Source organism: Monomorium pharaonis, chromosome 9, assembly GCF_013373865.1.
Source record: "Monomorium pharaonis isolate MP-MQ-018 chromosome 9, ASM1337386v2, whole genome shotgun sequence".
NCBI classification, from domain to species: Eukaryota; Metazoa; Arthropoda; class Insecta; order Hymenoptera; family Formicidae; genus Monomorium; species Monomorium pharaonis.
Window position 1 is genome coordinate 7,584,777 of NC_050475.1, and position 22,650 is coordinate 7,607,426.

General features: G+C 44.1%; 2 protein-coding genes across 4 annotated transcripts in view; one reads left to right on the top strand and one right to left on the bottom strand.

Annotated features, from left to right (window-relative positions):
• LOC105830001 (runt-related transcription factor 1) overlaps positions 1 to 22,650 on the top strand; it is a 95,288-nt gene that overhangs the window by 52,755 nt on the left and 19,883 nt on the right. Inside the window, exon 1 of one of the 3 annotated variants that reach the window (XM_012669104.3) lies at positions 20,947 to 21,866. The exons of the other annotated variants lie outside the window; for them this stretch is intronic. The gene's annotated coding sequence lies outside the window, so the exon portion shown is untranslated. Of the gene's footprint in view, positions 1 to 20,946; positions 21,867 to 22,650 lie in introns of those variants that run through there. 3 annotated transcript variants of the gene reach the window in all.
• On the bottom strand, positions 990 to 1,940 carry LOC105840421. The gene has a single exon (XM_012687347.2). The coding sequence runs from the start codon at positions 1,938 to 1,940 to the stop codon at positions 990 to 992; it is 951 nt and encodes a 316-aa protein (XP_012542801.2).

Below are 22,650 nucleotides of genomic sequence, written 5' to 3' on the forward strand. Positions count from 1 at the left end.
TAAAATGTCGTCGATATACGTAAAACAAAAATCTAAGCCTTGAAGGATCTCGTCCATAAACCGCTGGAACGTTTGCGCGGCGTTTCTCAACCCGAACGACATGTATGGGAACTCAAACAGCCCAAACGGTGTCGTGATTGCCGTTTTATGTATGTCTGCTTCGGCGACCGGGATCTGGTGATATGCTCGCACGAGATCTATTGTTGTAAATATTTTCCGGCCTTGTAGCGCCTGTGCGAAATCATGTATATGCCGCACGGGATAACGGTCGGGTACCGTGCGCGCGTTCAGCGCTCGATAATCGCCGCACGGACGCCACTCTTCACCTTTTTTTTGTACGAGGTGTAATGGAGATGACCAATTACTTTTTGATGGTCGCGCGACTCCTAACTCTACTAGCTTCTGAAACTCTCTCTTTGCGACCACCAAACGTTCCGGTGCAAGCCTTCGCGGTCTGCACACAACGGGTGGCCCCTGCGTCGTTTCTATAAAATGTTTCGTGTCGTGCTTCGTTTCACTCGGCCGGCCGCCCGGTCGCGTCAATTCGGGATATCGCGCTAATAATTCGTGGTAGTATGTAACTCCGGTCACTGTCTTAACGCTCGGCATCGCGCATCGCGAACACTGTCCACGCACCGTCATGCTTGTTACTCCGTCTACCACGCGGCTGTTTCGAAGGTCTACCAACAAGCCATAAAATGATAAAAAATCGGCGCCAATTATCGGTCGCGACACGTCTGCAACGACAAATCTCCACGTGAACGTCCGTCGCAACCCGAGGTTCAATGTTAAAGTCTCCGTCCCGTATGTATAAATCGGCGTTCCGTTAGCGGCGGAGAGTTCATATTCCGATCGCGGTCGTGGTCCGCGCACCATCCGGCGCGGATACACGCATAAGTCCGCTCCAGTATCCACCAGAAATCTCACCTTCGTGTCCTGGTCGGTCACAAACAGGCGACGCGTTAACTGGCCCTCCTCGGTTGTCGCCTCTACCGATCGGCCGCCGCGTTTCCCCGTGCCGACGACTCAGCGCACGGCGGATCACAACGTCTAGCATCCGGCCCGAATCTCCAATGGTACCAACACAGATTATTGCTGGCATGACCTCGACCTCGCGAACGCGACCGCGAACGCTGCCGTCCCCGAAACTCGCCACGGCCTCGCTCCGGCTGCCCGATAGCCTCGATGGACCTCCGAAGGGCCGCTATCTGTTCCGTCATCTCTTGCTGCAGCGACAACCTCATCTGTGTTAGTTGGAGGTTGATCTTTGCCTGAAACGCGGCCGCGCCATCCGTCTCAATCACACGCGTCACCGACGGCGTTGCAGCCTCCGCTATCTGGAGGGCCGGGGCGCGGACCGCTCCCGCAATCGCATCCGCGATGTCCGCGAGCTGGTCCAGGGTGTCGGTCGCTCTTGCCACCAAATGTGGCTGCAAATACGAAGGCAATCGGCTAAGCCATACGGTTCGCAGCACGCTGTCCCCGACCGCGGCTCCCGCGAGACTTCGGAGGTGCCGTAAAAATTGCGACGGTTTACGGTCACCGATCTCCTCGTGCTCCAACAGCCTGCGTGTCTTGTGTTCTTGTGACAGGCTTAAACGCTTGGTCAATTCGCGCTTCAAAGTGTCGTACGCGCCTTCCCCGGGCGGGTTCATTATTACGTCGCGTACCTCAGCCATATAAGTTGGTCCTAATGCGGTAAGCGCATAACCGAACTTCGTCGCGTCAGTGGTTATTCCGGCAGCATGGAAGCTCCGGTCTAATATGCTGAACCAGAGTTCAGGGTCGTTTGGAGTGAACTCCGGCATTCGCATCCCGACTCTGTTCACCTCCGCTCCGTGAATTAAAGGCACCGACTGACCGGCCATGGTCGATGCTACCGCTACCTGCTGTGGCTCGAGCGGCTGGACCAACATTTCGTTGTCGCGCATCAAAGGCATCTCTTCTTAACGTTCTTGTAACACTCGTCACAAACACCTTGTCCACGGAAATAAAAAACAGAACGCGGAGAAAAAGCAAATGAGCGTTTATTTCTCGCGCCGACGGATCACGTCGGGGTCACCACTTTAGCGTGTTAGGATAGGTGTGTCCGTGCAGGAGTGTGATCCGCGAAATTACGAGGCAGACGATTTGCGAGTATAGAAAAGAACTTTATTCGAATTCGCGGTACATCTGACGCGACGTGTAGGTCCGAATCGTTCGGTCTCCGCTAGACGACCCGCCGTGAACCTTTTTGTTTTTTCGTCCTCTCCGCACTTATCCCTACCTGGGATTCCGTCCTTGATTTCTTATTATGGTTCGTTGCCCGATTTCAACTAACGTTGTTCTTCGTTTACGCGGCTTTGTCAATCTTTCGCGCGCTTAAAATCGGGCAACGACCTGCCGGTTTGCGGGCGTGTGGCGACGCGATCGCCACATAATATTCATCAAAAATACGATTTTTTAAAGACACCAGTACATATATATACTGGTACTTTTAAACTCCAAACGGATTATATACATAATGTGAGATAAAAACAATTATAAAATATAAAAAATTAATTTTGTAATATATATATATAAATATATATATATATATATATATATATATATATATATATATATATATATACTACGAAATCAGAATCATCGTAATCATGAAAGATTCCACATGATGCGCAAAATTTTTTCAGTATGGCAATTACTCAAATATAACTGATAGTATAAATGTTTGATGATATTTATATTATACATAATGTATAGTATACGCGCGTAATTTTTACGTTTCTCAATTCAATGATTGAAAAAGAAATCAATGGAGAAATACTTTTAATCGATACTTACAGATATGAAAAAAAATCCACACAACAATTTCTTTATATCTACGGCAAACAATAAATTGCATCTTTAATAAACAATTTAATTACAATTTAATTTCTTAGATTTTCCATTATATCTATCATTTTGAATTTTTATATTTGAACTTTATTTTTGTATTCAGTGACTCTACAAACCTTTAAAAATAACAAGATAATATATTTCATTTTTCAAAAACATGAAATGGTTAATACATCTCAGTAGGGAAACATTAATAAAGAGAAAAGTAAGAATGCTCTAGTACACGAAGAAAGATTTATGGTAAAAATTACTATGGTAAATAGAAAGTGCAGAGGTCAAAGAAGAAATTACGAAAACTATGTTTTTCATTAAATTACAATAGTATTTACACCACTTATGGCATAATTTTTTGAAAGATTTACTATAAAATTTTCTCCGTGTAGTGACTGAAAAGGGTATTGGGCCATTGTAAATATCCACCGTTAAGATGAACATATAGTATATTGTAAGATAAGATTTATTACTGTAAAGGGGCGCTTCAAATAGCTTTTGAAAAGAACTTAGTGTAACAAATATTGCTTACAAAGTTTAACCCTAACTCGCCACATTTACTGCCTGCCAAACAAGAACGTGACTGACATAACTTTTAAAAATAGTTATTTGAAACTGGAAAAATATATACATTTATTCTATGAAAACTATGTTGCAGTCGTATTATCATATACTGTCAGCGGAAAATCTAAGTATTGTAATCAGGGACTCGAACCAAACTAGAACCAATAACCGTTTTTTAACCTTTTTTTCAGACCGAAACTGTAAACCGTATTGAAATTCTGTTAAATTTAAAATCCAGAAATCATAACCGTACTTTTAAATTATTTTCGATTTTCGGTTCTTTTCAGTATCTTTTCCATTCTTGCAGTTTATTTTCTACAAGCTTATACGATTTATTTAAACTTTTTGTTCTTTTCTTGGCTGGTCATTTTAATAACATTTCGAAAATGAACCAATGTCATAATTACATTACGCATGTTTCAAATGTAACACGTACCCCGAATGAAACAATTGGCACAGAAGTTTTGCTTCGCTTTTGTGCTACGGTGGCATTTATGGCTAAGGTCTATTTGATGCTACAAATGTTTCAAAGCATTTTTGGTCAATTCGTGAAATTCTTTGTTTTGATTGATCAATAAGATGCTTCGGAGCGTCGTAGCGTCAAATAAACTGCAACTTATCACACACAGTGAAACGTAGTGAATGAATAAAAATATTAATTTATTAATATTACGTAAGAATTATATTATGTATAATTATAATATTATAATATTATAATATTATAATATTATGTAAGAAATTATACAATATTATATAAGAAATTCTGACTAAAAATACTAATCAAGAATTTTTTTACTGTAAAAAAATTATATTAAACGGAGCATTTATACAATACACACATACACACAATATTCATAACAGAGAGAAAAAACGTACATATGCGTATTTATATATTTTAAATATAAACTATTAATCACATTATTGAACACAATTACATTAATTTTGTTTGCTGCGTTTTTCTTATACTGTCTAATTATTCCTGTTTTTTTTTCGAGTTTTTCTTGATCATCTTTTGTTTTGTTTTTTATGGCGCAATGACTTTGGAATAATTTAACTCAATCTTTGTCTCCTCTACTCAATTATTTAAATTACTATTAAATATTATTAAATACTATTAATTACTATTTATTATTATTATTTATTACGTGATATTAAAATTAAGAATAAGGAACCGAAAAAAAATTTGTAGTTTAAACGATTTTGGTTTTCTTTATTTGTCAAGAAACCGAAACTAAAATCGGTACAGTTTTTAAATGTTTTATTAAACCATAACTGAAACCGAATCATAATTTTGTTTCGATTCGGGTCCCTCATTGTAATTTATGTGTGTTTAATAGCACATAAAGTTATTGTGTTTAGTATTTCAAGGCAATATTCAAGCCGCTCATTTTCCAGATGCTTTAGTGACCATAATTTATTGAACTTTGAATTTTTTGCCACATATATCTTATTCATCGATGAATAAGGCGGATTTGACAGTTTGTATATTGTATCTAATTTATGAATTTTGGTTATAACAATTGAAATGATGAACTAATATGAGTCATTATTATAAATGAAATTTATTAAATTGAAATTCACAGAAGTCATGCAAATGTATCGTTTAAGAAACTTTTTCATGTATGTCCTTAAATATTGCGTTTTATAGTACATCTATAAATTACATAATCGTTAATGTTTGTAAATGGCTATCTCTTTTCAAGCACAATTTTTTTTAGTATGTCAAACTTTCTACTCTGCTATCTATTTTGGTATCATTTTCTAATCTTATCTTTCATTCCAATTTTTTTTCATTACTTTGTTATTAATTGTTATTCTTTTTATAACAAGGAATATATAACACGATATATTGATTGCTCTGTTGTTTCTTAATATACGTGTAAAAAGACGCCTTTATTAACAAAGAAGACTCAACATTATTCTCGAATGTTTCTTCCTTGACGTAGATGATATAAGGAAAAGCACGAAAGAAAAGAAGCTTCCATGACGATGCACTTCTGCGGCGCGCTCGAGAGGGGAGTCTCGTCGTCGTCTTTTGTGTGAATCGCTCACCTGATTTAACGCGGACACAGCGGTACCGAGAGGAGTGATACATGACAGATGTTTTGGGGATTTTTTTTCGGTTCCGCAAGACCGCACCGGGCCGGTGGGACTTTGAAGTAGCCGTTCCCGTTGCGGCGCCCTTCGTGTCACGGCTGTCGAACGCTCTTCTTCGTAGACCTCTTCAGGCTCTCCGATCGGTCAACCGAGGCATACCTAAGTCTCTCTCTTACCCTCGACTCTCCGATCTTTCGGCTACTGCGAAAAAAAAACCAGTCGCGTGGCTCGTAATCCGAAGGCGATCTGGTGCTTAACGCCAGATGGAACATTTTACCATGAATAGCTATAATCATTCTTTAATGCTACCTTCCTTCTTTCATTGACATCTCAATTATTTATATACGCACGTTTTTCAAAGGTTTATGTTAAATCTATGTACTGAGAAAAAAATTGTTAATTTTATTAAATCTTTTAACTAAATTATAATTATTTAATTCAAGTATAGATAATTTTTAGTTGAACGACTTGAACTTAAATAACTTGAATTAAAGTTCAAGTATTGAATTAAATACATGAATAGTTGAACTAAAGAAATTTAATTGTAGATTTAGTTGAAAAAATTTTGTCAAGTCAACAACTTTTTTTTTCAGTATTATAATTTTTTTCATTGACAAGTTTTTTTCAATGCTGATTAATTACTATTAGCCAATTAGAGAGATTATTTTAATATAATAGAAATAGAATAAGGGGGTTTTTTGCACTTTATGTTTCGTAACCCGCTTTCGCGAATATATAATACATCGGCATTCGTATGCGACACTGGCGGTAGCAGCGGCGTGTGCAAACCAGTAATTCCATTGCGTATGAATCGCAAAAGCCGGACTCGGCCGGGAGCCGTTGCAACTGCATCATTTCCCTCCCTCCCTCCCTCCCTCCCTCACCTCCTATCTCGGTCGCGCGAAAGTTATCGAGTAATCAGTCGCGTATTGTTTTACGAGCCGCTGAATCGGAACGCCGATTGGACTGGCGATCACATGTGCGACACCGATGATGGCTGCCGACTAATTTGGCGGCCAGAGAGGTAAAAAAAGAGAGAGAGAGAGAGAATAAAAGAGAAGAAGCCACACGCGAGACATTTTTACCCCCGTGGCGACTCTCTATTTCAAGTGGCTGGCTATCGGCCAAATCGGCGGGACTCTCTCTCTCTCTCTCTCTCTCTCTCTCTCTCTCTTTTTCTCTCTCTCTTTTGGTCACGATTTTACGCCGCGAATAAAATTGTTCGGCTCGATTTTTCGTTTGAAAAATGTTTCTAACGTGTACGCGACGCGGAGATGACGCACTCGGCCGTTTTCGGAACGACACTACGGCGGCCGAAGACCTTCAACAGGTGGTGTTTAAGTTTCCTGAATTTAATAAGCTACTCTCGCAAGGGCGCCTCTCTTCCCTCTCTCTTATGAAAATAGCGATATTGAAAGCGGTAGCTGCGGGCGTTTTCCGCTGCCAATTATTATGCTCATCCGGAATATGTTTAATCGAACCGTCCGTCTGTTTTTTTAATAGCGGACTCCAACTTTAATTGGACATTTTTACAGCTACATTTATTCCATAACCAATAACCGGTTAATTAGTACTAGCGATAAAATTTATCTTTCACGTTGATTATTTTAACGTACGGCTAATGGCGTAGTTAACGTCTGCAGAACGGTTTAGTATTTCTAGGACACTTGCTCCTGTGCAAGTAGGGCGTCGCGCGAGGTAATGCGAACGTAGTGATCTATATAACATTTTCAGATGGTTTCGAGGATATTTGTCGGATTGTCGGGGAGAAAACCACCCGTCGTGCCGTTGATTAGCGGTCGAATCAGTCGTAATTGTCCGTAACCGAAATAGAATTATCGATCGATCCTCTTGTCCGGCTGTCGTGTGCGGCTCGCAAGTCGCGACTCATCGAGTCTACAGATTAATAAAAAAGTCATAGCGCTTTAGCGCACGGTTTACCATCAAAACATGCGGATACGTGTAAAAGCCAATACACAAAGAACATTAAAATGTTATTAATAAAATGAATTTGATTTCTGCAAATGCGTTTTTGATAAGAGCAAACGTCATTTTTTTTTGTCGTCAAATTATCAGGCAGAGTGCTTTCGTTTTTGTCTTGCGTAATTCAAATGACGAGCTATTGTGAACTTCTAACGAGAGGATTTAATCTTAATATTTAATGTCATTTTTATCCGCCATTAAAGAAGAGTTATTATCTCCGCATTTTTGTGTTGAAAATTCGCCCGTTCGCAATTTCTGGTTTCCCTCGCAAGGAACAATTGATTCATTCATCGGTCCATCAGTATCAGTTGCGTGGAACTTTATAATCACCCTGTACAGAATCGCGGAGTGGTATTGCGTGGGATGCCCGAGGGGAGGAAGAGGAAGAGGAAGAGAGCTTGGTCGAGGGATCGGTCGGGCTCGCGGAATGGAAGAAGGGCGCGGGGGATAGGCGAGGAGGGGGAGGGAGGGTGGACTGAACTGACCGGGGGCGGTGGGGACGCGGACATATATACCTACCCGTGTTAGCAACCCCATTGATCTGGCGGTGGACGCGGCAAAAACGAGCTCGAATAGAGGAGGAAGGGTCGGGGGGAGGGGGGGGTTTAGCGGGTAGGAGGAAGTGAGGCTCGGAGGATGAGACGGGGGTGGTGTGTGGAGTGGGTGGCGGTCGAGTGGGTGGCGGTTGAAAATTTGCGGAGTGCCGAGCTGCACTGCTAGTATCGCGCGCTTTCTCTCCTCTCTCTTTCCGCGCCTCCGCTCTTTATATTTCTCTCTATCGCTCTTTGCGGGATGAAGCTTTCGTTGCTCGTAGCTCGCGCTCGGTGTGACGCGCTCGGTGTGCGGCGTCGTCGTCGTCGTCGTCGTCGTCGTTGTCGGCGTGTGCGCACCCGCGCGCGCGTTACGCGAGAGAGAAACCGTGGCACTCTGGAGCGTGCGGAACGTCCGCACGCGCGCGTATGTACGTACATAGATATATATATATATATCTGTGAGAGAGCGTGTCTCTTGCTATCTCATCGATGCCGCGCGGCGCGGTGGCGAACGGTGGAAAACGCGGCCTACCCATCCGTCCTGTCGAGATTCGGTCGGTTTGTTGGCCTCGCGATATATGAACGGATTCGGTCAGGCACTGCACTCCTGCTGCGCGTAGACTACCGTGCCTACCGGACCGACCGACCGACCGACCGACCGACCGCCTGCTCTTTCACGTACTCTGTCGCGATCAACCCCTCGCTTTAACCCTCGCTCTCCTCGCGCTCCCTCCTCTTCCGCGCGCGCTCTTTCTCCGGTGCCCACCGTATCAGCCACCAGGAATGGCTATCTATTTCACTGGGTTAGCGTTACGTCGTGGATTACAGAGGGTGTACACGCCGGAAGGCGGGGGGGAAGCGTCTCCGAAAGCTCGGTCCAGCGACCTTGCCCCGGTAAATATGTAAAAAGCGTTGAAATTCGGCTTGCCGCCGAGCGTGCTCTCGACCGAGGGCTTCGATACGCGTTTAAAATGATTCGGCCCGTACACGCGCGCCTCTTTGAATCTAGTACATTTCAAGTGGTGAAATCGGAGCCGCCGCCAAGCGTGCTCGACGGAGGTTTTGATAGGTTAAAATTATTTTCCTGCACAACAACGGTGTTCGATGCGTGAAGCCGCCGTTTATCGCCGCTTATCGAGAGATAGCGCGTGAAAGCGCGCCGCGGTAAAGATCCGAGCTGTTGCTGACTCAGTGTTATTTTCAATATAAATTCACCATTATTTACATACCGTATTTTAATGCCAAGAGGCGGGGATCAAAATAAATCATTCCTAACCCGTATCACGGAGCGGCGATATTATTATTTTCACCGGTTTGTAATTTTACCCGCGTAAGCGTTACCAACTTGAAGCACTTGTTGCCAGGAAGAAATAACAATTCGCTTCTACGCGAGAGAGGCGTCGAGAGAGAGAGAGAGAGGTAATGTTAATTACCGGCGCTTCCGCAAGGATACGCGAGGGGCAAGTCTAACGGCAATGGGGCGAAGCCCCCGGTTTCCTTTCGGAATATTTCATTCTCTGCCTCGCCGAGAAATTCGAAAATGCGAAATAAAAAAAGAAACTCAAACACACGGACTCATTTATATCTGTGCTCTCGGTGCTACACGCAGCGTATTCTGGTTAATGAGAGATTGAGTAGTGAGAGATTCGATTAAACAGCCGATTTAAACGGTCGCGATAAAAACCAGTTTGAAGCCTCTAACTCTATCGATAAACTTTGCGGCCGAGTGGAGCGATAATAACGATAGGTACATATATTCGACAAACGATATGCAATCACTGATTAAAAAAAAAATTATCCTTCCACGAGCTTTGCTGTAATTATAACTCTATCGCACGGGACGATCGATCGAATTACAGTTTAATAGGGAATTATTAATTCCGCGCGATTTCAGCTGCAAAATTTCAAATGGCACGTAAACGCCGAAGGGAGGTAGGTGCGGAAGAAGGGTAGGAGGGGAAGGGGGAAAACCTGTGTGTTTCGTGAAAGAAAATCCATCGTTTCGGAAAATCGATGCTAGTTTGCAAAAGGTCAGCAGCGGAAAAGATAGATGGATAAAAAGAGAAAGAGAGAGAGAGAGAGAGTCAAAATCGTTATTTATTAGACGCTCTGGGATAGCATCCTCTAAAACATGCAGACATAATTACAAAGAAAGAAAGAAAGAAAAACATAACTGTTTATTATGCACCAGAAATACATAATCTACATAAAACGAGAGAGAGAGAGAGAGAGAGAGAGAGGGGAGGGGGAGGGGGAGGGGAGAGTGACAGGAAGGGGGAGAAAAGAGAGGAAGAAAGAGAGACAGAAAGAAGAAAAGAGAGAGAGAGAGAAGGGAGTCGACCAGTCGTATTATAAAAATCCACAAAATAACCGACGCGGTAGCCATTAGCGATGCTCTTTTAACCCTCGCCATTCAGCTTCGCCCTCGTGATGCGTGTAAATTTTCCAGCGGCGGTCGCTCTCTGGCTACATTTTTCGTCGAGTGCCACTGTGTGTGCCGCTCGCGCGCGGACCCACGCCATACCGCGCCGCGCCAACCACCCACCCTTCCTCCCCCCCTCCCTCCCGACGTCCCCTCGCCACGCCGCCTCGTCCATACCCCATCCCAACCGAACGCGGCCACCCCAACGAGAGAACCCCCCTCGAATCACCCTCCCGGTGGTAATCCGACTGGCTAGCCACTCGCGCCAACAAATACCCTCACCGTCAGCCACCCACTGCCACCACCACTGCCACTTCGCTCCTTCCGCGCGCACCCTCCCTCCCCCGCGGCACTCACCGCTCGGAGCGCGCTCGGCTTCGCTCACACCCCTCCCCCCCGCGCGCTGCCCTCATCTTGCCTCGGCATCCCCGCACACACCATCGTCCTCCCGCCTCGCCGCGCGCCCGCGTCCAACACCGTTGAGAACTCATCCCACCGTGACCCAACCCGCGGTACACTCTCTGGTGAACCACCCCCGACACCCCGAACACCGCGAAATGCGCGGTCCTGGCCTCGTACACGGGCCACCACACGTCGACGGGAAAATTTTTCACGGCTACTTCCGGCTTTCGAGAGAGGAGTGAGCGAGCGAGTGAGCGAGCGAGCGAGCGAGCGAGCACCCCCTGGAGCGGATCGACCGGGATTCCGCGGATCCAACGATCGCCCGCCCCGACACACGTTGGCCACCGACGGCGCATGATTTTCGTCTCTCGTTGTCAGATGCTGTATACGAGTGAATCGCGCGAGGCAGGGCGGGTTTCCTGTTCCCCCCTTTTTTTTTTGCTCCCGAATATGCGGTCGGCGGCGCTTGGTCGGTATTTAGTTTTCCGGCCGGTAATTTATCGTTTATTCTGCGGCCGGGATTTTCGTAGCGTTTATTCGTCGGAGATATTGTCCGTATAAAAATAGGTCAGCGCGTAAGTCAGGCGTAAATGGAATCTTGAGGCTTGTGAATTCGGTCGGAGATTTGCGTACAGGATTCGTGCAAGACGTCAGTCGTCACTCGTCAGACAGGGAAAGAGAGGAAAAGGCTTTGTTCCGAATTATTCCAAGATTATAAATTTATCCCACTGCAACCGTTAGGCAAATTTACTTTAAGTAAAGTCAAAGTTTTCAAAATTACCTTGCAAATGTTTGCAAAGTTTTCAACATTACCTTGCTAAAAGTTTACTGAAGAAATTTTTAGGTAATTTAAAATATGCAAAAGGTTAATCTAAAGTAATTCAAGTCTTTTCTCCAAGGGTAGTTATACGCAGGCGATAGAACAATAGAAATGAAAATTAAAATCGAAATTGGAATTGATCTCTTGGAAAGTATGATATTTCAAGCCGATATCCTTCACATTTTTCATCAAATTCCAAGAAGCACACGGAAAAAAAAGCGAGTTTCAAATTAACTCTTATATATTTATATATTTCATATATACGAAACAATATATAAAATCTTCTTAGAAGAATTTGAAAATCTTGAATTTCAACAATATTATAGCCTTATTTCAATACTATAATTGTTATTTCAAGAATATAATATAATTATTTTGATAATTTTATTCTAAGAACATTATAATCTTTGATTTAAATATACGGTATATTCTATCCAACATTTTTTCGTTCTCATTCAAGAAAATTATTCTTAAGTGACAAGAATATCATTTTCTTTAAAGATTAAACTATGTAAAATCCTAAAATAAATCTTTATTCAAGCAAATCTTTTTGATTCAACGCGATATAACCTTATTTCAAGATTTTCATTTTGAAACTAAAGGCATTGTCGAAATAACAATATCCTTTTTTTTTCTGCGCGCCAGACGAACGAAACGACACGAATTTTTAAGCCTGTGATTCTAGCGTTGATTTTTCACCTCTTAATTTCTAATGGGTTTACGCACAATCTCCCGACGAATCCGTATGCAATTTTTACCTCCATATTAATTCAATTACAAGAATAAATGTAGCTAAACGTTCCGCTTATAAAACGATAGGGCAGACACTACTGACTACGGCCCCACGAGGGACGATGAAACGTAGCGATCGGCATTTTCCAGCGTCCGGCGATGTGTGTTCCTGGCTGAGTACACGTACACAACGTGCACTGTAACGAGGTCCAGAGCGCGATGCCTGTCATGGCCCTCCAGCATCCCCGTTTCCCCGTGTGGTGTCCCTGCCCCCCCCCCTCCCCCCTTGGTCCACCGCTCTCGTATATAGTTCCATCGCGGCCGCGCCGGGCGAAACCCCGTTCGGTTCGGTTTTTAGTTAATGCCTCCGGACCCCGTCGCCTAGCCCGGTCACGCCGATGGACTTTAACCCATTAAGGTTTATGCCCTGTATCGGGGCTCGTGCGCAAAAAAATTTCCCGCCCATGAAATTTCGGCTGAGCGAGAGGTTCCGAAATCAAAGGGAAAACCGTGGCCAACGATGGCCACGGGGAATCGACGTCCATTAGAGCCCGCGCGGGGGATAAAATGCATCGGATCGCGCAACGGCGGCGCGACCATATCGGCGCGGGTGTGCGAGCGTGAGGACGAAAGCGTGCGCGAGGACGAGGCGGGTTAGCGCGAGACGGGCCGGGTGAATAACGGGTGAAAACGCTGGAAATAAATGAGCCGATGAATCGGCCACGACGTCACACACTCGCGGACGTGATAATTGGCCTTTTGCTTTTGTTTTCGATCCCCCCCCGGGTCGGGACGGACGGACGGGCGAAATTAAAGTTTCATCTTTCTAAAGCGTACAGGATCGACGAGGGGGGGAGAGGGTGGGAGAATTAGAGACGAATAGCAAGTGACAGAGCGACTCGTTTACCGACGATAACACATTGCGGCGGCGAGTCGGTCCAGCGGCGCCTGTATCACGGTTTACGTTTTGGTGGTCTTTACGGGCTCCATATCACACGGTTGTTTGTCTTCTCCTATCTAACCCCCTGCGCGCGCGCGCGTTTTCTCTCTCGAGCACGAGCGAGCGTGGGAGAGAGGGGAGGGGAAGGAGAATTAAAGTTAAACGAAGGGCCGTTTCGCGCGTTACAAAGAGGACAAAAGGAAACGATACACTCGCGAAGGTACGGTTGGTTGATCCGGGGTTGAAAAAAGCCGTCGACAGATATCGAGGTATCTGTAAAAGCTCCAATTACGAATATTGTATTTCGCGATCTCGCCGTCGCGAGTCCTCGCTCGAAGATATTTACACTTCTTTCGCTCTCTCGTAGAGTTTGAAAAACTGTCGAATTTCGTTGCGCTTCAGGTTGGTGGGCGGGTGGAGGGGGGGAGGGAGGATTGTCGATTGCCGACAGATCGACCGATAATCCCCTGCGTTCGGATAAAACCATCATAGATTGATTTCACTTCGTGTTCGGCGAACGGAAGTTTACGTCGGGGTAAGTGTAGGAAAATAATGGCTAGTAATTAATGTCCGTGGCCTTTACGCGCGCGCCCTTTCGTTCTCACGGAGAGCAACGGTTACACACTGGAAGGGAACAAACTGCAGCCAGGTATTCGCCGCGCTCGGCCAACCGGTTAACCGGCAATTAGCCGATCTCGCTCGTAAATGTAAATTAACGCCGAGCGGTCGAATCGACAACCGAAAAAACAGTAAATTATCGCGAGGTGAGAGCAGGTGAGCGGATGCTCGCTGACCGGAGGCGCGTAGGGAAGAAATTTCGTCTACTTTCTGACGCTCGTGTGCGCGCGCGCGGCGGAAATGGCCGATTATCGGATACGATACTAGCTTGGCTTAGATTTCAGGGTTATTAAGCTGCGATATTTCATACAAGGTGGGGGGGGCGATCGATTAATTTACTCGATTCCAGTTAGATTCGATATCGCCCAGCGTGGGTATCTCATTTTAACGAGAAATCCTTGATTTGCAAATATATCGCAGAGCTCTATTTTGGAAAAGTGAGAATTATTTATAATAATATAATGGATTATTGAAATATGAGAGGAGCTCAATGTGTGCGGAAATAAATCAGTGAGCGAGTTTTTAATGCAAGATCCGATTTACCATCCAATTCCATTCACTCATCATTACTGTATAATGACGAATTAATCGATTTCCCTGCATTTTTAATGAAATAATTTTACACCCGCGTCTCTCTCATTAGGACCAGAAATCAGCTCGCAAAATGCGCACTATATTGTGCGTGCGGATTCAACCAACGTGAAAATTTTTCGTCCGCGTTTGCTTCTGGTCGGGCTGCTCTTTCTCTCGCTTCATTTAATCGCGGAGCCTTCTACATGTAGCCGAGTTGTTGTCGAGCTGACGGCACAGATTTCGAGTCGCTGATAGGAAGCTTCCGGACTTCCGGTGCTGACCCCGACTCCCGTAGCCATCTCCGGAGACTCTCCTCCGTCGGAAAATCGTTAGCGCTTCCGATCGTCGGCATTTTTCTTTTCGAATGTATATCTAACCGCCGTAGTCCTCGTTATCTTCCACGTCTCTCTGGTGATACACTCGCGCGTTTTATCGTCCAATAGATGTCGGACGACACTTATCGCGCTGGTGTTAAATCGTGCACGCACCACATAACACGCACGTAATAACGATGCCGTTTTATTATTATTAGGAATCTGAGAATACATACTTCCCTGTAAATAAATGGATCTCTCGCGTACAGAATGTAAGAGATGCTATAATACTATATAGGGCGTTGTCTATTGCATTAAACAATGCTATCTTAACACAAAGATTAATGAGTCATAATGAGAGACAAAGATAATTCTAGTGGCATCCAGTGTCTAGACCGTCTGCGTATTCGTCGGCCTTATGTCGTTTCCCCGACCCGGTTAGTAATTCCGAGTATCGCTGCAATTCTACGGCAGCTGTATGGTGGGATGCCTTTCTTAATTAGCACGCGTCTTAAAGGCCGGTTACAAGGTACAAAGGGAATCGAAATTCACGGGGTCAGGATGTGGGGTCACGCGAATCCGAACAGGTGCGTCGAGAGTCCGGGATCAATTAGGGCTTGATCGATCGATTCACCGACTCGGTGGTTCGACTCCACTGCGGTCATAGCGGGGGAGAGAGAGAGAGAGAGCGAGAGCGAGAGAGAGAGAGAGAGAGAGAACGAGAGAGCGAGAGAGAGAGAGTACGGCCAATTTCCACTTTCCAGAAAAACCTACTTCTCGTAATCAAACGTGTCGAGCAGCTTGTGAAAATCCAAAAATGTCGGTAACCGCGCGAATAAAATTCTTGAACGCATAAAAAAAAGTAGTGGAGGAAAGTTCTTTATTTTTTTACAGATACGTTTTTAAACTCTGTGTGCATTATGTCGATTTAAAATATTCTTAAATATAATGACATATTTATTTCTCTCATTATTTATTTCTATATCTTTATTTCTTTATAACAGATACAATATTTAATTAATTGTTTTTTTAGGATGATGTATTTGTTAATAGAAAAAGAATTAATCTAGCCCAATAATTTTACAATTGTCTGAGATTTTTAAATTATAATATACAGGTAATGGAAATGAAAGAAAAGTATTATTAAAATTTTTGTTTCGATATAGAAAAAAAAAACCTAAAAATAATATACCTACGATGATATGAGACATATAAAACATTTTGCACATTTGCAAAAAACTAAAGTGGATTGACAGAATCACTTGAGGATTGATGCTGATTTATATATACATATAAAACATATTTAAAGCTGTGTATGACACAATTGAAATCTAGATAACGAACCAACGAATAGTCATAACAGATCTTAGTACTCAATAATATATTTTATATACGATTTTATATACATTTTCTACTTCTTCAAAAGTGCGGGCCGTTATTTTTTATCTTGAAACGCTACCCGATAATATTCAAAATGAAAAGTCCTAAAGATTTTAAACACTGTGCTGTCTGGGTATTTTTCGATAAACTAAGTTTTTTTAATACTTAGTACATAAATTAGAACAAGATATTAATCTTTATTTTGATATCAGATACTATTAGTAATTAAAGTGTTACATCGAGCGTCATCATCACGCGCAAACTGTCCCTGTCAATCGATACGCTGATACCAATGAAAATTATGCTCTCTCTCGAAAAATATGACACTCGTCGATCTGCCGGGACGTTTTTCATCGTTGTGGAAAAAACGGACACGAAGTTTCCGTGCCTTCGTTTTCTGTCACCTCGCGACTTTGCCGCTAACGGCGGTCGAAAAAGGTAACGAGCAATAAAACCTCCGGCGAGTGACGAAGAGATAAAATGAGAGAGAGGAAGAGAGAGAGAGAGAGAGAGAGCCAAAAAGAGAATGAGAAAGAAGGAAAGTTTGAGAGAAAGGAAAAGATAACACGATGGCGAAGGATAAAGAGAGAAAGAGAGAGGGAGAGAAAACTCGCCTGACGTCACACTGGTAACGGCGCTTTATCGAACTCTCATTACCACCGGGAGGAGGCGACGGGAGGAGGGTGCAGAAAGGGGTAGGTTTGGTGGAGAGTGTGTTTTTCGGCCTCGTGTGGTCGGCCGCCACTCCCTCGTTGCACGCTAGCGTTTCCCCTCTATCTCATACACCTCTCTTTCTCTCTCTCGTGTCCTTCCGCCCTTCGATTCCCTCTACAGCGTTGCCTAACCCTTTTGACTCCCCCCGCCCGCCCTCCCCCCCTCGCCAGCCTCGCCTGCCACCCTACCCCTCCCTCCGCGGGTCCCGCACCCTTTCCTCCCGTAAACCGCCCTGTACCACCCTACGACCGCTGGACGCAATAATAAACAACCGCCGGTCGCTATGGCGACGCGTCCATCGCGCGCGAACAAAACACTGGACTCTCTCCCTCGCCTTGTCACTCTCTCTTTCCCTCGCTTTTCCTCGCACCCTTTCGCGCTCCTCTCTTTCGGCTACCCTGCCGACGCGGTCCCGTTAATCGTCCTCTCTTTCTCCACGCACGGTAGTCGCTCGGGTTTGTCGCTCGCGCTGTTACACGCGTGCTGGGGCCGTACGACAAAGTCGTACGTATACGGGTGACGTTAAAGCGGGACCATTGGCTCGATCCAGATTGCATCGGATGTACTCTTGGTCGGATTGTTGAGGTTTTGGGGTGTACCCGACCGCCACGGATGCGCGCCCCGCCCGATAATCCGTGGAGAAGTAAACCTTTCGCTGTCATTTAAATTTGGCTGGTTTGCCCATCGATACCCTAGATTATCTCTCATGATTATTTGGGTGTTACGTGTTCGCGGATACGAATGTATAGATATCTCAATCTTCCGTTTTCACTAGTAACATTTATTATATGCACCACCGTTTATCAGCACATCTCATTTGCGCTTCAAAAACGTACAAGCTTGAGAGAGAGAGAGAGAGAGAGAGAGAGAGAGAGAGAGAGAGAGAGTTTAGTTTAAATAAATAGAAAGATAAAAATGAAAAATTACACGTGTCGATGGATTTCTTTATTAAATCTTTTTGAATAAAAATTGGTTTTCATGTGACTTTTAAAATTAATTACAAAGCTTTTCACGATAGATAATAATTCTTTTTCTTTTTCCGTGATATTTTACAATTTTACTTTGTTTGATTTTATGGCAAATATCACCGGTATCTCGTCAATTAATGTTTCGAGAGATATACTTATGCGAACTCAATGGATCATGTGTCCGTCTGTTTATTAAAGTGATGCGAGAGACCACCTCTTTCCGTAATGGCGCGTGTCGGATGCAGCCTTGTACGAGTGCACGTAACCCGTAGGATGGATGGAAAAGTGCCTCCGTGTCGCCATCTCTGTACCTAGCTTTGAACGAAAGCGTCATTTCCCGGGTTCTATACCGGGAATGTGCATTGGGATATGAAAAAAATTATGCGTCAATATAAAAGTAAATAAAAAATTACATAATATCGTGTATCATTAAACATGCATATTAATATAACACCATGTTAATCATCACAAGGTGTTAATTGGGGATTGGGAAACCCAATACACGTTTTTTAGCACGTTCAACATATAAAGATATAAAAAATATATTGCGTAGATATTTTTACAAGATCGCTTATATGCCGTGACGTTGAAAAAATATATACGATATTTGCCAGTGTAAAATTTCTTTAGTTTGTATAAATCTCTTGCTTTTACATCGGTTCTTTTTTTTTACGATACAGCTTCCTAGGTAAAAGTTTTATTCGTTAAACGCATCGCAACATTGCATTCGCGTTCGTAAAGAATTGCATATTTGGTCTAACGAAGAATAACACCCTTTCCCTCTTCTCTCTCTGCCGAGCTTTTAGTAACTACTTTTAGTTGTTCGGGAAGCCGTCTTCTTCTACCGTACGTGCACCACCTACCCCTACAATTCTCTCGCTCACTCTTCAAGAGTCTGCAACCATCCCCGCTGAAACCGCAAGCCCCCTTCACCCGCCCTTCGCTCTCACACCACGCAGCTACTAACCATTCAGGAAATGTTTATTCTGGCCTTTTACGGAGTGTTCCAAAGGATTTTTGGATTTTGTTCGTCCCCGCAATTTGGAAGTCAATGACTTCTTCTCCCTCCTTCTCCTACGACTTCCTTGATATCGAATTCGTTCACCTTTTACAGATCATCTCAACTCTTTTTGTTTTTTTCTTTGTAATGTTATGAAGATCAAGTTTTTTGAAAAATGTGTGATGCGATAAAAATGAGAATCACTTAAATTAGAATTTGCCTAAAATTTTTCCCAGACCAAAGTCAAAGTATCTTTCATTTTCGGGAACAAAGGAAATCCACGTAAAATTTTGCGTTTCACGGAGAAATTTGTGCCGTTTACCTATTCCTTCCCATGCTCGCGTGATTATGAAAATGTAGTAGCGATATGTATAGCAGTATACCTACGAACGCGAGCTAAAAGCCGTCTGGTGTCTTCGAGAATGGGAGTTCTCCGGCGATCTTAGCTCTTACAGGGAGAAGAGAACGTGGATGCCGCCAGTGGGCTGGTCAGGCCACAGCACCGCCCCTTGACTCTCGACTTACTTTTGCCATCTTGCCTCCGATTCTGCGGTTAGCCCCACTTCGACCAGAAACCAGGGAAGCCGGCTTGTATCCGTCGGTCGCAAATCGAATCCACGGAAACATAATGCATGATCGGCGTTTATGTCAGGAGACATTACTTTTTTTTCTGAGCCAAATTTCTAGGTCAGAAAGGTTCCGTTCATTTTTCAACAATACCATAGAGCATTGTGTGTCAGTGTTATAAAATTACTTTTTCGTTTAAGTCGTGTAAATATTTTACGTTCATTTATTTTTGCTTTAAACAGTCTCGAAAAGGATTTTCAATACAACTGACAATATGTATTACGTATGTAACGAGATAATTGCGCCTAGCGATGCACTATGATTATTTAGGTAGAATTGAAACCAAGGCCCCGCTTTGATTCGCTGACACGGAATGCTATGTAATGATATTTTTCCTTCCACCCAATGACCAGGAATCGATGTGGGTATGTCGTGTGTATTCGCGTTTATTCAACGACGTTGTTTCACAAGCTTTCGATCAATGATGCATTTTCATTACGCGATTCGAGCTTTCTGCCGAGTATTACGCAATAATAGGGATGTTTTTAGCCTCGCACGTAAATTATGTATTCAGCTGTAGCCCGTGCAATGAGTAAATTATTTCCTTCAAAATTTGCATTAATTTATATGCACGAGGTTGCATAAATAAGTTGCATAAAACTTGAATATTATAAAAATATGTCTAACATTTCTATTTTGCGCCTGCATAAATATAATTTTCCGTGAAATTAACAGATATTTTGATTACTTATGCTAATCATGAAATTATTCGGAATAGCGTTATAATCGCAGAGTCTAATTTAAAAAAAAAAAAGAAAACAAAAGTAGAAAGCGACAATTAATTTCGTTTTAAATAATTTTCCGCATTAAATTGGATCATAGAATTAAAAAAAAAAAGAAGGAAAAATGTTGGACGGTCCGGCGTGTCTGATCTATCAGCCCGCTTGAATGCTGGCGACGAAAAGAGAATCAAGGGTAACGAGGGCGCGGAAAATCAGCCGTCCGGCCGTACCCCGTCATTCGGCCGGTGCACAGCGCGCGGCGGCGGCGGCGGCGGTGTTCCACGCCGCGCGCGGCCATAATAATAATTTTTACAAGCCCGCGTGTAATCAAGGCTGCGCGTTACACATGTTCTGTCCGTGGGCGCCCCCTACTCACGGCACGTACGATCCCCCTCGCCGGCACCGTAGGGGTGGCTACGGCACGTAGTAGGGGCGACCATTCGCGAGAGGGGTCGAAGAGGAGAAATGGGGAGGGGAACGAGTTAGAGGGAGGGGGGGGGTGCCGGTGGGGTGCTTCGTGGATGGCGAGGAGAGGAGATCAACGTGGAAACGGGACGGAATACATTCGGGGTGGATGCGGCGTGTTAGTGGGGAGAGGGGGGATTCGGCAGGGGCGACGCGGGGTGAGTTTCGGGAAGGGGGTGGCGTAGTATTCACGCGGCACGATCGCTGGTGCTGCTGCTGCTGCTGCTGCTGTTGTTGCTGCTTCTGCTAGCACCCCGGTTCCGCCGTTCTTCGTGTATTGTTGTCCAATCGAGCGTACCGACGAACCGGTTTTCGAGCCGGACCACACACGCGCCAATATCGCTCGTATGGCACGAGCCTTCTTTTTTTTTTTTGGAGGCGGGTGGGCGGTCATTGAACAACGGGATGTTATTGGTCGATCGCCGTGACACATGCACGCGTGCATCGGGATCGGGGACCTGGTGACGCTGCTGTTTTATCGCGGCGATTTTATCGACGATTCGCGGTATCCGCACGCGGATATCCCAAGTTATCGAATTGCCAGTGACAATGGCCCTAGATCCTTAGCCGGTGTATTTGTTTTTGTCGCAGAACCTTTTGTGGCGAATGTGCGAGCTTGATTCTTCAAACGTTGCTCCGCATTACGTGTGGTGCGTGGCATTTTGTTTGGTGATTTCGTTTTGCTTGTCATTGTTGGTTATTTTTATGGTGCTCCAGTGAAGGATGAACTGTTAACAATTGTTCTATGATTGTTACCGATCGATTGTGATCCGATCGAGTCCTGTAGTTCTTTGCAATATGTTCACGCGATAATTGCTCGTTTTCGCTACCACGTGTTCGTGCCTGGGTCCGAAGATCGGCGTGGACGAGTCAGTGTTATCATCGATTGATTGTGGTCTCCTGTAAAACCCATCAAGCTTTGATGGGGTTGTCACGTGTCGGTGGGACGTTTGTGAGCTCGAGAGTCATCGAGGAGCGAAGAGTGTCGTGTTGGAATTGACTAGTCAGGATATGCGGTGAATGATGGTTCTTTCAATCGATTTCAACCCATGGCACTGTGCCGAAAGATTGTATTCGATTTACGAGGAGAAGGGACTTTACATTTCACAATGTAAAAGATTTGCGTGAGTACGGCCTTAGAGGGTTACTTCAATTTTTTTGCGTTTTGGTAATAATAACAAAAACTTGACGGCACTGGAATATGACTATTAAAGGCTATTTTATATATTTTATGATGTTCCGATTAGGCAATTATGTGCTAATGTGTCCCTTAACAAATTTTCATTCAGTTAAATTATCACCAAATCAGGTACGATTGCGAAATTGTAAACACTATTGCGTAGGCAAATAGGGACATTCATATTTTATTTCCTAAACACATTAGACATTAGTAATTCGCGGGAGCAATTATGCCGATAGCGCGGCTCATTAATTAACGTCCTTCAATGCGTCGCCATATCGGGTTGTGTCCTACAGTGATGCGCGATTACTAGTAGATAATCTAGAAATAGAAACACGTGAACGATGATTTATCATCTCTTTTAGTAGTACATCAGCCAAATATCGGAGCATTGTACAGCAGTCGGATTAACTCGATCAATCGTGAGAATAGCTTTGCTATGAATAAACAAAAACAAAAAGTAAAGAATTCTTTAAGTAAAGTAGCTATGATAAGATATTTCAATGACACTTGTATAAAACTACACCGCTACGTCTTTTATCGTAACGACGCTGAGAATCGCGGTTGTCTTAGATTGCCTCCACCGAGCTCAGAGCTTGACTGTAAAACAAGAACCAGGTTCGTAGATCCGGGGGCGCGAAATCGGCAAAGAACTCGGGTACTCGATGGAATAGCGAAGTAGGTACCTGGTTTGCCGTGCCCGGCAGTTGATCGGAGCGTGACGAGCG